This window comes from Marmota marmota, unplaced genomic scaffold (genome assembly GCF_001458135.2).
Source record: "Marmota marmota marmota unplaced genomic scaffold, marMar, whole genome shotgun sequence".
Classification (NCBI taxonomy): Eukaryota; Metazoa; Chordata; class Mammalia; order Rodentia; family Sciuridae; genus Marmota; species Marmota marmota.
Window position 1 is genome coordinate 1,792,828 of NW_025999999.1, and position 14,318 is coordinate 1,807,145.

General features: G+C 38.3%; 1 protein-coding gene across 2 annotated transcripts in view; it reads right to left on the reverse strand.

The window, feature by feature from the left end:
- Positions 1-9,243: 9,243 nt before the first annotated feature.
- Positions 9,244-14,318, reverse strand: part of Tctn3 (tectonic family member 3) — a 25,114-nt gene continuing 20,039 nt past the window's right edge. For both annotated transcript variants that reach the window (XM_048807050.1, XM_015494563.2), the window contains one exon: positions 9,244-9,870. In XM_048807050.1, the coding sequence (XP_048663007.1) occupies positions 9,634-9,870 (237 nt within the window). In that variant the 3' untranslated portion in view covers positions 9,244-9,633. The remainder of the gene's footprint in view (positions 9,871-14,318) is intronic.

Consider the following 14,318-nt stretch of genomic DNA (forward strand, 5'->3'; position numbering starts at 1 on the left):
CGGTAACTGCGCAGGCGCCTTCCGAGAATCCGGCAGGCGCTCCACGTGGCGGATCCCGCCCCCGACCCAGTCTCAGGCCCCGGCAGACGCGGGCGGTGGTGGGCGGGGCTCCGGGCGCCGGAAAACCTCCACGTCCTCCGAGAGGGATGGGTCCCCCACCTGTCAAGAGCAGCCCCAGCCAGCCCTCCCAGAGGTAGCAAAGGTGCTTAGCATCCTCAGCTGCTGTCAGTGTTGATCATTTATATCCCACCCTTACCTCGGAAATAGTTCGGATTAATTTACAGAGGAGGTCATACAAAGTTTGGCTGTTTAAATGGGTAAATTTTGGCACTACAATTAAACGATTATCCACCTGAGTATCTGGACGTTTTCCTATTAATGTCAACCTAACTCTTTCAGCAAAGGTAGAGGTAAGAATATTGCCTTTTAAAATAGAGTAATCTCTGATGATTGGAATCATTCCAAAGATGAATACAAACCTTAGAGTAGAGGGTTTCTCTCCTCTTTGCCTACCTTCTGTGTGTTTTCTTCAGAGAACATCCCTACATAGTTGAGGGTGCCGAGTTTTTCATTGGAGGTTGATGCCTTGTGTTTTTATAGTCCTGACAATAAGACTGAGTCTATTTACATCTTTTTTTCATTCATTAAACATTGGCTACTTCTGTCACCTCAATTCAATTCCTCAAATTTCATATGTTGGAAATTTAATCCTCCATGCGGCAGTATTGGGAAGTGAAACCTAATGAAAGGTCTTAGGTTAGAAGGGGATCTGAACTCATAAATTGGTTAAAGGCATTATAGGTAAGTTTTGCAGGAGTGAGTTTGCCCTCTTCTGATCTTCAACCATGTTATGACACCCTGGCTTGTCTTTCTGCATTCGGTCATGTGAGGACAAATAAGAAGTTCTTCACCAGATGTCAGGGCTTTGACTTTGGACTTTCTTGCCTCTAGAGCTGTGAGAATAAGTTTCCATTTTACAAAATAAAATTCCCAGTCTTTGACATTCTTTTACAGCTGCACAAAATGGACTGACAACTACTTTATTTGCCAGGCATTCCCCTGGGTGTTGAGGAAAACATTGTCCCCTACCTTAGATGGGTTCACTTGTCTTATGGGAGAGACAAATGTATGAGCAAATCATTACAGCACAATGTGATGAACACTAGAGAAGTGGATGCCCAGAGATTCAGGTATAGCTTTTAAAAGATTTGTCATTTGAACTGTGCTTTGAAGGACAAGAAGTAAATAGTTCACCCAGAGAGAAAAGGGGAACATGAACATAAGAAGAGGGAATGGAATATGCAGGAGCGCTCTTTGAAAAGAGGCTGCCTGTGGGATGGGACAGAAGAGGCCTGGCAGGGAGCCCACCTTGCAAGTGGGTTTTCTGAGCCAAGTTAAAGATTCTGAAATTTTTTGATCCTCAAAGACAGAGTACCAAAACTTTCAAAGTCCTGGAATGATATGATAAGATTTTCGTGTCAGAAATCAGTAAAAGGGTGGAAGCTAGGAGGTTGGTTAACCTATTGATAAGGCCCAGGGAAGAAATGATGGCTGGACAAAAGGCCCCAGTCAGTGGGTATGGGAGCAAGAAAGAGGAAGAACTGACAACACTTACTACTTGAAGGGGGAGAGTGAGCAGAGGAGTACTTGGGAAGCTGATGATGCTGTGATGAAATGAGTCAGAAAATAGATGAAGGAAGCATTTCTTTGGGGTAAGGGGTTGGCACAATCAGGGCCCCCCCACCAAGAATAGGAGCCCTTAGGAGTTAGAGATGAACACCTTTCAGGAAAAATATGACAAGTCTAGCTAGCTCTCAGTCTTCCTGGATTAACAGCCATATCAGAAAATTAGGAGTTAAAAGATGAGCCAGTCTTCAAGACTATACGGGTGAGATTACATGCCAGGAGGTGGGAAGCTGGAAAGCCAGCTCCATTTCTGAGACTATGGTCTGCAGAAATGCCAGCTAATGCCAGACAAAGTGTGCTATTCTGAAAATATTAATGTCAGAGAGTTTACCAGATGATAAGGGGCAACTTGTTAAATGCATGCATAGAGTAGTCACCAAGTAATCATAGTTACCTTTACATTATTAACACACTAAAACACACATCACTAGGTAGAGAATTGAGATGGTAATGAGGGCTGGGCATGGTGGCACATGTCTGTAATCCCAGATCTGAAGGCTGAGGTGGGAGGATCCCAAGTTCAAAGCCAGCCTCAGTAACGGCAAGGCACTGGGCAACTCAGTGAGACCCCGGCTCTAAATAAAATATAAAATAGGTCTGGGGATGTGGCTCAGTATTTCCATGCCCCTGAGTTCAATCCCTGGTATCAAAAAAACCAACCAAACAAACAAAAAACCCCATCGAAATGTGACATGTAATACACAAAGAAGCATGATGGAGAACAGTGCAGGCATGACTGAAATCCCACCTGAACCTGTGATGACAACAAGAGGCCAGGTTCTGCCATCCCAGAGATGCCACAAAAACTATTCCCTTTTGTTCTTTGCTTGGGTCAGTATGGGATTCCTGTCCCCTGGGTGCTGCCTACCTTCTGGTGGGAGCAGAAGTCTCAGAGAAAGTCTTGTCTGTGCTTCAAATTCTTTCTGGACCCAGTGCTCATTTCTACAACTCTGGATCCAAGAACCTGAGTTTGATAACAGGAAGAAAGCATGGAACATGTTAAATTTTGAGCATTTTGGGTTTGATGTAGGGAAAAAAAAGTAAAAGAAGTAAAACTGTCCTCACGTAAGTTACATCTGGTACCTTGGCTTTTCTTTTAAGATTCTCATCATGTAATTTGGGCAAATTAGGTAACTGTGGGTATAGTTAGAGCTAAGGGAATAGGATTTTCTCCATGTTAGAAGGCTTGTTCTGGTTCTTTTCTTAACCCACACAGCATCTTATGGTAATTACTTGTCTGCCTTCCCTGCTAGAATTGTAAGTCCCTAGGAGCAAGGAAGTATATTCCTGGGACATAAGAAATATTCAATATTTGATGAGTGAATAAATTTAATTTGTTTTGGTTTAATTTTCTCAAATAAGAAAGTGGTCTTGGACATAAGGCTCTGGGTTTGATCTCCAGCACTGAAAAAAGAAAGAAGGGCTAATAACATCATCTTTGTCTGTCTCATACAGTTGTTAAATAGAGTGTCAAATATAAAAATCCTTAATGCTCCACAGACATTTTCTATTTTAATTATTACTGATATTTCCATTACTATTTTACTACTTGTATTAAAGAAATGGGATATGTGGCTGTGGATTGGGAAAAATCAAATACCAGACACATGAGCTAGTTTGTCTCATCACAGAAGTCAAGAGAGTAATTCAACTATGGTATCTTTCCTGCATATGATAAAAAGACAGATTCTTTCTGACTGGAGGGATTTAACTTCTTGTCTCAGCAAATAGAAATAAGGGTAGACATGGCCAGAAAGTCACATAGGAAGTGGGACATTAAGGATTGGGCTATAAGAATGCAGGATTGAGGGATGATTCTTTAGATGCTGTCTTTAAGTTCTGTTAGGCTTCAGTTCTCTTTTTTAATGTAAATTTTTAAATTTATATATGACAGCAGAATGCAAATTCTTATTACATATATAGAGCACAATTTTTCATATCTCTGGTTGTATACATAGTATATTCACACCAATGGGTTTCAGTTCTCTTAGCCTCACATTAATTGTAAAGAACAGAAACTCATTCCAACAAGGCAATTTATTAGAAGAAGTAACTGATAGTCTCCAAGGGAAGAGGGTAAACTTGGGTCTTACAGGGGCAAGGACAAGGATTTAGAAAATTAGGAAATATATATATATGTATATATATGTATGTATGTGTATATATATATATATATATATATATATATATATATATATATATATCCTCCATTTCTCAGTCTCTTGTTTAAATTTCTCTTTGTACATCTGCTTTTTCTTCCTTTTTTCCCACATTTTTTTATTGGTGCATTATAGTTGTACATATTGATGGGATTTGTTGTTACATATTCGTACATGCACACAATATAATCATATAACTTGGCCAATATCATTCCCAAGTCCTTTTCTTTTAATAAACTCTCCATTAATGAACATTTGGTAGAAAATGGCTTCTCCAGTCCTAGACATCTCTTCCAGTTAGTGTCCAATCCTGGCAAACTTCTAGTCTTGGTCTCAGTTGAAAATTCCTAGAAGAGAAAATCTTCCTGGCTTAGTGTGGTTCAGGACTCCATTCTTGGGCAAATCTTCTATGGTAAGAATAGGAAAGTTGTACATGGGACATGAACACAAAGGTTGGGTTTTATGATTTAGATATGAAATGTCCTCCAAAAACTCATGTGTGAGACAATGTAAACATTTTCAGAGATGAAACGATTAGATTGTGAGATGTGTAACCTTATCAGTGGATTAATCCACTGATATGGATTAACTGGGTCATAACTGTAGGCAGACAGGGTGTGGCTGGAGGAAGTAGATAACTTGGGGTGTGTCTTTGGGGTATATATTTTGCCCTTGGTGAACAGAGCTGTCTCTCTGTTTTCTGGCTGCCATGTTCTGAGCTGCTTTACTCCACCACACTCTTCTGCCTTGATATTCTGCTTCATCTTGGGCCCAGAGATATGAAGTCAGCCAACCATGCAGTGAGACCTCTGAAACCGTGAGCCAAAATAAAATTTTCCTCCTTTAAGTTGTTATAATCAGGTCTTGGGATCACAGCGACAAAAGAGCTGACTGAAACACTGAGCCCATTAGCAGGCAGAGGTCTAAGTAATAGAAATGCTCAGAGAAGGGTGGACATATTCATGAGTTGGTTGTAATGGGACATTTAAATGAAACAAGTTTCAGCCACACTATGCAACATCATTTTATAGTTTTCACAAACTAGGCTGTACATTGGAAGCACTAGGAGAGTTTTAAAAAAATTCAGATTTTTGGATCCTCACTTTGCAAGCCCCTTCTTCCACCAGTGAATGAGAATCTCTTAGGGGTAGGACCCAGGAATCAGTATTTTTATAAAGAACCCCAGTAGATTATATTGCGACAGGCATTTGGGAACCACTCCTAGACACGCCTAGAATGCCAAACAAATATATCAATAGAAGAGGGAAGTTACTCATAAATGCAGAACATTCCTACAGGTCACATACACAAGTTCTTTTAACAGAGCAATGCCTGTTTTCTTCAAAAATAGTTTTATTTTTTCTAGCTATAAAAATCGGAGATATTACCTTTTTAAAAGCTTCATTTCGACATGTAGCCTTTCAGAGTTTTTGTATGCCATGCACACAAAATATTTTTTTGTCTTACCAAAACAGGAACACAGAGTATATGCACTATTTTTCATCCTGTTCCATTCAAGTAAAAGTAGATCATAAATGTTTCCCTATTGCAGTAAAGGCAAGTCTACACAATTTTCAATGACAACTTCCAATCTATAAATGAACTACAACTAGCGCTGTATTATTGAACATTTTTTTTCTCCTTGGGTAATGTTTAATAACTGGGATTGTTGGATCAAAGTTTATAAACATTTTAAGGATTTTGATACACATTATCAAATAGCTACCTGCCCTTCTCCTGAAATTTCTATGAATTTACAGTCCCACTAGAAATATTTGAGAGTACCTGTCTTCCCGCACCTGCAGTGAACTGGCTGTGATTTGAATTTTATTTTATCCAAATTGTACATACCCCTTTACAGTAAAACTTGTTTTTAAATTGACTACATGATTATAATAAAGACCTTTCATGCAGTAAGTTAAATGGTTCTTAACTTACCTGTTTAGATAAAGGGGAGGAATTAAGAAGATTGCATTTTCTATAGTTTTCAAAATGTTGAAAAACTAGGTGTAGAACCTAATGTGTACCAACTACTCAAATGAAAAAGGGAATCATTGTGAAGTTCTGTTACAAGGACAGTAGAGATAAAATGGCCATAAAATCTTATCTAAGGCATGTTCAACAGCCTTGTATTTGGCAAATAGTTAATTAGCAGAGCAAGTGCTTATTTCTGGCATAAGATCTCTGTATGCTACAGATTAAAATGGCACAGTGGCTGGGTGCAGTGGTGCACATCTGTAATCCCAGTGATTTAGGAGGCTGAGGCAGGAGGATCACAAGTTTGAGATCAACCGCAGCAATTTAGCAAGACCCTATCTCATAATAAAAATTTAAAAGGAGGTATATATCATCGATAGAGCAGTTGCCTAGCATATCTAAGGCACTGGGCTCAATTCCCGGCACTGGGCTCAATTCCCAGCACTGCCAAAACCAAACCAAAACAAAACAAAACAAAAGGCACAGTGAGATATCTCTTCACACCTATTAGGATAGCTTAAATAAAAAAGTAACAAATATGTTTTCTAGAATGTGGAGAAATTTGAGCCCTCATGCACTGCTGGTGGGACTGTGAAATATTATAGTCACTTTGGAAAGTAGTCTGGCAGTTCCTCAGCAAGTTAAAGAGAGTTTCATTTGACCCACCAATTCCAGTATTTATATACCCAAGAAAATGAAAAGACTATATCCACACAAAAACATATGAATGGTCATAACAGCCAAAGAGTACGTACAACCTAAACGTCCATAGCTGATAGATGAATAAATAAAATGTGGTATGTCTACATATCTATATAGTGGAATAGTATTCATCCATAGAAGGAACAAAGTATTGATACATGCTACAACACAGATGAAACTTAAAAAGTATCATGCTAAGTGAAAGAAGACGGGAACAAAAGATCACATGGTATATGACTGCATTTAAAAGAGATGTTTAGAACTGGCAGGCCTATGGTAACAGGATGTTAGTGAATGTCAGGGCATGGAGGAAAAGAAAAAATGGGAAGGGACTGCTAATGGGTATATACTTTTCTTTACAGAGTCATGAAAACATTTTGAAATTAGTGGTGGTAACTGTGAACATGCTTGAAATACCCACTGAATTGTATACTTTATAGGGTGAATTTTAAGGCATATGAATTATATTTACATATATTTTTGTTATAGAGCAGAACTATAATATGGGAATAAGGATCTGACTAAAGGAGGGACCAGATTCTGAAAAGGACTCGAGTGCATTTTGAGTGGATTGAGTGTCTGCTATCCCATTAACCTGGATTGTCACATTAAGTTATTTCCCCTAAAGACCAAACCTGGAGAACCTAACTATTCTTCCAGCTTTGTGATCAGTTTTACTAAGGCCTCCTTGCCAAATTAAATGACATATCTGTTGGGGATCACACAGTGGACACTGGTGCAAACTGTGCCTTTGGCTTCCCAGTTCCTGTATTCCCTGTGAAGAATCAGCCCTGTAGAAGCATTTCCTCTGGCTTAGTGATCACTGCCACAAGAACTTCTTTGCCTTTCTTTCATGGAAACGGATTACTTTCCAGGGACTTTGGAGTGGAGCAAAATGATAAACCAGTCAGAGATGGTGTTTACAAATAGCATTTTTCTTCTCATGACGCAGGATTTATTATAGCAAAGCATATGCTTTATTAAAAGGCAATTTTAGTTTCAGAGCATTAATATTAAAAGTCTCTCAGTCCTTTCTGCCTGGTTTTCAAGTCCCCATGTAATAAGCTCCCAGACATTTTTGTCTACTCAATGTTTCTACTATAATCACTTTAGTCCCTTGACCTGGTCCATAGGGCCTGGGCCTTCACTCAGATTTTTATAGGTTCTTGGAATCACCTCTTCCCTCCCACTCATTCTTCCAGTCCTACCCATCCCACATTAGTGCCAATCTCACCACCTCCTCAAAGCTTTCCCCTTACGAGTCTAGGCCACACTGATATTTGCTTCTTGGAACAAATGTGTCTCATGTGTCACATGTTAAGTCTTTCCCCACCAAATTGTCAGGTCATAGAGTATCTGTACTGTTATACCACAGTTTCACTGGATTTATTCTATAATATCCTATTCATTTTTCTTTTTTTTGGGGGGGGGGGTCTGGATATGGAACTCAAGGGTACTTTACCACTGAACTACATCCCCATCCATTTCCATTCTCTATTTTGAGGCCGGGTCTAAATTTCATAGGCTGGCCTTGAACTTGGAATCTTCCTGCCTTAGCCTCCCGAGTTAACTGGGAAACTGGGATTACAGACATACACCATTACGCCCAGCATTGCATCCTATTCTTTATATTCATTCCTTACACTAAAAGACTTAAAAGTTTAAAATAATTAGATTTAATGATGTAGCTTCCATAAAATTTTTACTTTAATTACAAGAATAGCATGAGTCTACTATAGGCCTAAGCCTTTTTATGCTATCAAGTTCTCTATTATATTTCTAAACCAATTCCTCTCCACTCAGAAATAATAATAGGATATTATCTTTTCAGGAGTTTTATCTGCAAGCCAGAATCTCTGGTTTGGCCAGGCAGTCAGGGCTCTTTGTAAGGTACCTTATGCTTACAAAAATAGATTCCATGCTGAACCCACCACTACTGTCACTGGCATAAAATTGGGGTCTTCAGAGAATATCTCCCAGGAAAAGATTCCAAATCCCTTCATTCATATGCTATTGTGCTAATTAAAAAAAATTTTTTTTTACTTGTATATGGATATAATACCTTTATTTTGTTTATTTTTTATGTGGTGCCGGAATCAAACCCAGTGCCTCACGCATACTAGGCAAACACTCTACCACTGAGCCATATCCCTGGACCACTATTGTGCTAATTTATGAAAGTTTTTCTTTTCTTTCATAAACCTCATATACACAAAAGCAATCATCATGAAGCTCATCCCAGGGTTGTTAGCTTCTGTGCTGTTAGACTTAGTGCAACAAAGTTCTCAGTTTTATTTCTCCTCACCACAGTGAAGGGAAGGAAAGAGCAGAAATGAATGGTAAGGTCATTTGCCAGTGGAAAGGGGAGCTGGCATCCCAACATGCACTTTGGAAACTGAACAGAAAGAATTGCTTTCTCCACTCATCCCTGGGTAAAGGGTGTGGCCAGACTTTGGCAGAGGAGCCAGACAAATGCACAGCCAGCAGTTTTCTGGCCTGAACAGTCAGCTCCTCTGAAGTTCAGAGGGTAGCCATTCCTGAGTTCACTCTAGGTGACAGTAGGAGTGCATTTCTCTTCCTGTTGGGCCTGACTGTGCCTGCATGCAGATGGATGAAGATCTTGCAAACCTGTAGTCAGGCAAAACACAGTGGAAAGGGTTGAAGGAGGACCGTTTGTCTCTCCAGCTTGAGAAGTAGAGAAGGAAATATTTTTATCAGATGATGAAGGAAATATTTTTATTGCTTTTCTAAAATGCCTTCTATACAACAATTCCATCATTTAGGAATAGAGTATTATCCCAAACACTCTTCTCTAGTAATGAGTAGGTAGGAATTTATTTAGCCAAGATAAGTAGGCTGCCTCAGAGCTTCCCATAGGGAAATCTGATTATTATTATTATTTTTGGTACCATGGATTGAACTCAGGGGTATTCGACCACTGAGCCACATCCCAGCCCTATTTTGTATTTTATTTAGAAACAGGGTCTCACTGAGTTGTTCTTTGCATTGCTGAGGCTGGCTTTGAACTTGTGATCCTCCTATCTCAGCCTCCTGAGCCGCTGGGATTACAGGCATGTGCCACCACACGTGGCCTGATTATTCTTTTTCTTCACGTAGTCTCTAGGTTGAAAATCCCTAGTAGAAAGAGGCACAGGATAAGGATGGGAGACACTGAGCACTTTTGAGAGTCTAACCCTCTGCTGAATGCCACTTTGAAGGGAAAGAAAAAGTCAAATGGCAATTTCCAGTCCATTCTAGGTTGGCCCCTTGGAGGCTCTGGCTTCTGGGTAATGTCCACAAAGTTCACAAGAGTTGTCAGATGTACATCTGTTCCTTGATGGGAATCCTATAGGAAGAAAGTCAATGACAGTTTAGTATTCAATAGCCATTCGCAAAGTCCTCCAACTTGGCTCTTATAATTTTCCCTGAAGACAGATCCCAAACAAATGCCGTAAGCAAGATTCACCTTTTTCTCACATTGGTTGTATGTAATTCTCTTTTTTTGTGAGACACAAGGAAATAAATTTCATAGAAATAGTCCATAACACTAGAACTATGAACAGTTATACCTACATAAAGACTGACTCTAGCTGACCCCCATTTGGGAGCTGCCTGATATCAGAGAGGCCAGATGACAATTCTACAGCTGTTACGTGCTAAGCAGCTCTACCCTATCAGGTCCCTGAAGGCTGCAGGCTCTGAAAAAGCACACATATGCAAGTGGAAAGAGTATAAAAAGGTGAAATTTCATATTAGAAAGAAGGTAACATTTTAAGGAAAAAGCAAAGAGCTCAGTAATATAGATAAAAAACAAAACAAAACCCATCAGGTTCACACTCTTGGGTTCGAAAGAAAGAATCCTCCCAATCACACACCAGTTCAACTCAAATAAGATGGATATTCCCAGGGGAAAGGATGTTGTCAGGTTGATGTAAATATCTGACCTAACAGACATAGCTTTTGGTTGATTATGGCTGTAGCTGATGATGTCAAACATTGGTATCATGTTTACCTAAAATGAATTCATTTTGTTCTCACTCTGTGCTTACCAAGCAAACTTCTGATTATAATTCAACGGAAATAACTACCTTGTGAAGAGTTTGTCATTTATTTTCCATAACTGTGATGCACTTTTCATCCACTGTTGTCTCTGAAAACAGTAAGCACCATGCTCTAGAAATATGATTTTACTTGGAATCACCTTTGTAGGGACTTCATTTATTTATTTTTGTTTGTTTTAAAATGGGTGTAGAGTCAGAGCTGTGATAATCTTACATGTCATATTGATTCCTTGTTTGTTTGTTTTTAAACAGTGAGGATCACCAGAAACTTGGCATAGAGCTAATGTAACTTCTGAGATGTTCAACCACACACATTTCAAGGACAACCAGTCTTGGAGGATGTTGCCAAGGGAATCCTGATATCAACCAAGCATCAAAAATTGGCTGAGACTAACCAAAGAAAATTAGATGTTTTAGATAGTAAAGAATAAGTAATAAACATTCTTTGGATTTTAACTTACAAAAGGATTTAGGGTTAAGATTTTTAATATTTCCCCAGGAACTTTACAATGAGAAGATACATATTCAAATTTTGGAGCAAATATGACATTGAAGCATGATAAGGGTGTTACTTTATTTCACTGTAGAATACTTGATGAACTACGGTAGTTAGAAATACTTTGAGAAGGGGAATAGAACATGGAAAGAATTTACAGTTTGGGTTCAGTGTTGTCTAGGATTTGACTGATTTCATGTGCTACTCAGAATTTTCAGGAGGAGGGAGATGTTTTTTTTTTTTGGTGATGGGGATTGAACCATGGCCTTGTGCATGCAAGGCAAGCAGTCTACCAACTGAGCTATATCCCCCCAGCCTAGGAAGGTGAATTTTTAATTGGCTACAGAAGAATACTCTGCAGAGCTATAATTGGAATTGGGATAGAGGCCTGATGATGGAGTGCTGTACTGCATTAAGAAGCCCACTGCTACATACCCAAGACATATCCATGTACCTAGTATTTATAAGTAACAAAACTGTTATGTTAATCTCTACTTTTCTGACTCCTTTAAAATATTTAAAAATTAAATTGACACATAATAATTGTACATATTTATAGAGTATAGTATATGTTTCTATGCACATGTGTAATGCATAATGATCACTTCAGAGTAAATGGCATATCTACCACCTCAAGCATTTGCAGTTTATCTTAGGAATGTTCAAAATCTTCTGTTTTAAAATGTACAATAATTGTTGTATCTGACTCCTTATTTTAATCAGTTTCAGAATGAGGCAGGGAAAAGAGTGTCTTTATCCTCCTCAATTTCCCAACTCAGGGAATTTCTGAAGACTTGAGGCCAGCCTATACTCAGAACTGACTATAAGATAATGACAATCCCAAGAAGCAAAGTAGGCCTAGGTCTACTCAAATATATAGTATCAAGTTCACAGTGGTGTTTTGATGGCTAGAAACTTCACGTAACAAAAATGTTTGAACAAAGTTGTTTCAGATTTACCCAGAATATATGCTCATCACATGCTACTACTAGAACTGGTTTTAAGGCAGCAGTATAGAAACATGTCTTTTCCATCTGTACCTCAAAACTACTTTAATCCAATGAGGGGCAGATACAAAAGTTCCACCTTCACTGAAATGAGGAGTCAAGACAACATAGGAAAACAGAAACAAGAAGGAGGCAAGGTTTCACAGGGGGAATGATGGCCACCCAAAAAGTCCTCAGAGACCAGACTCATGTGGTTTTTACAACCCTTAATGACTCCATAAGAGATAACAGGGAAGCAGGGATGAGCTGAATGATATCTCCTCCATGCAGTCAGGCAAACTATCCTTTGCCCACCTCAACAAGAGACTGGACAATTTAAGCAGAGAAATTCTGGACTTAGGGATACTAGGCATAGAGGACAGAATGAGGTAAGGAACTAAAAATAGGGGAATTATCATGAATCATAAAGCCTCTTTCCTTATCTAGCTCCAAAATATTGATAGATTGTTTTAGACTAGAGAGACTTTTTTGGAACAAATTAATAGTTCCAGCAAAGACACAAGGATACTAACGTTTAGTAGTCTCACAACCCCAAAACAACTGTACTCACACCTAATTGCCTTACAATGAAGGCCAATTAGTAAGCCTCATCCATGATTACTACTAAATTTTCAAACAGCTCAACAGCTTGCTGGTACCTTGGATAAACAGCTAGAGTTGACAAATGTGGGGACCCCCCCCCCCTTCACATTAAAGAGGAAAAACTATAAAATGAACAGAATAAAAAAAGGAAACAGAGATAATGAAAGATGAAGATGCAAAATTGTCAGTATCTTCAAAGATATGTAAGAAAAAGATATACTTTTTATTATAGAAAAGAGTTCAGAACGGATAGATAGCTCAGTGAGAGAATGCTTGCCTAACATGCTTAAAGCCCTGCTTCATCTCTGCACCAAAAAGAAAAAAGTCAGTAAAAATGTTAATCAGAAAATGTGAATCAGTAAACTGTGAATCTGTTAACACAAGTAAGTTAACAGGAAAAATGTTTTCTAGGAAGAGCAAAAAGATAAGAGATAGACAAGGAAAATTATTTGGAGAATCAGTCTAGTGTCCCTATAACCCATTTGTAAGAGTTCCAAAAACAACAGAGCAAGTAGTAAGAAAGAAATTATTAAACATTTAATAATAACTAAAATCTCGCAGAACTGAGTTCCCAGAATAAAAAAAAAAAACCCCACAAATTATTCAATATAATGATGAAGAAAAGACCTACCCCCAGGCTTATACTGTGGAAGTTTCAGACTACTAGGAATAAAAAGAACTTAAAACGGCTTCTAAACTGTTCTGTATAGTATTAGAACTAAAAGACAGTGGAAGAATGTCTTCAAAATCTGGAGTAAAAATAATTTTCATTCTAGAATTTTGTATCTAACCCAATAATCAGTTAGGCATCATGATAAGGGTTGAATAAAATAATTTTTAGACATATAAACTCATGAGAAAATGTACTTTCCATGAATCCTTGTTCAAAGAGGCTATCAGAATTGGAACTCTACCAAAATAAGACAGTAAGCTAAAAAGAAGGGGGAAAAGTAGTAAACTGTGAATCTATTAATACAAGTAAGAAATCAGAATAATCCCAAGATGGCAGTAAAGAGAAGTTCCATGACATTTCTTGGGCAGCAACAAGACCACATTACATCAGATTATGAAGGGAATATATGGGAAAAGGTGGAAAAGATAGATTATATGGCAAGTTCACCTGTTTTGAAAACTGCATTGAGAGAAATTTACAGAGCTGCTGTTGGGAGAGTACAAGAAGTGTTAGCTATTAGCTCAAGGAAAGCTAAGAATAAAATATGAGCTAAGTATAATATCAGGAAAAATAGAAGGTTTCACAAAAATTGAATTATTTGGCTTAGCATGAATATTCACATAATCATAATAATGAAACACTGAATATTGGTATAATAAAATATTTAATGTAACTAGATTGGGAGAGTGGTGGGGGAGTAGGAGGAAAGTAACAGATGCTTCAGGAATTAACTAAGTACATATGTTGTTTAGAAATTAAGGTAAATACCAGAATAAACAGGAAAAAGACTTAAATAGGTATAGTAAATTCTGGAGAGCAGGATGATAAGGGGTGATTTTTTAAGAGATTCTCTAGTCTGGCTTTTTGTTGTTGTTTTACTTGTAAGGAGACTTTTATATTCCTTCACCATTGAGTCATTGTTAAATGGCCATCTGGGAGTGAATATTCATTCCCAGGTACTTTGCAGGCAAAAAA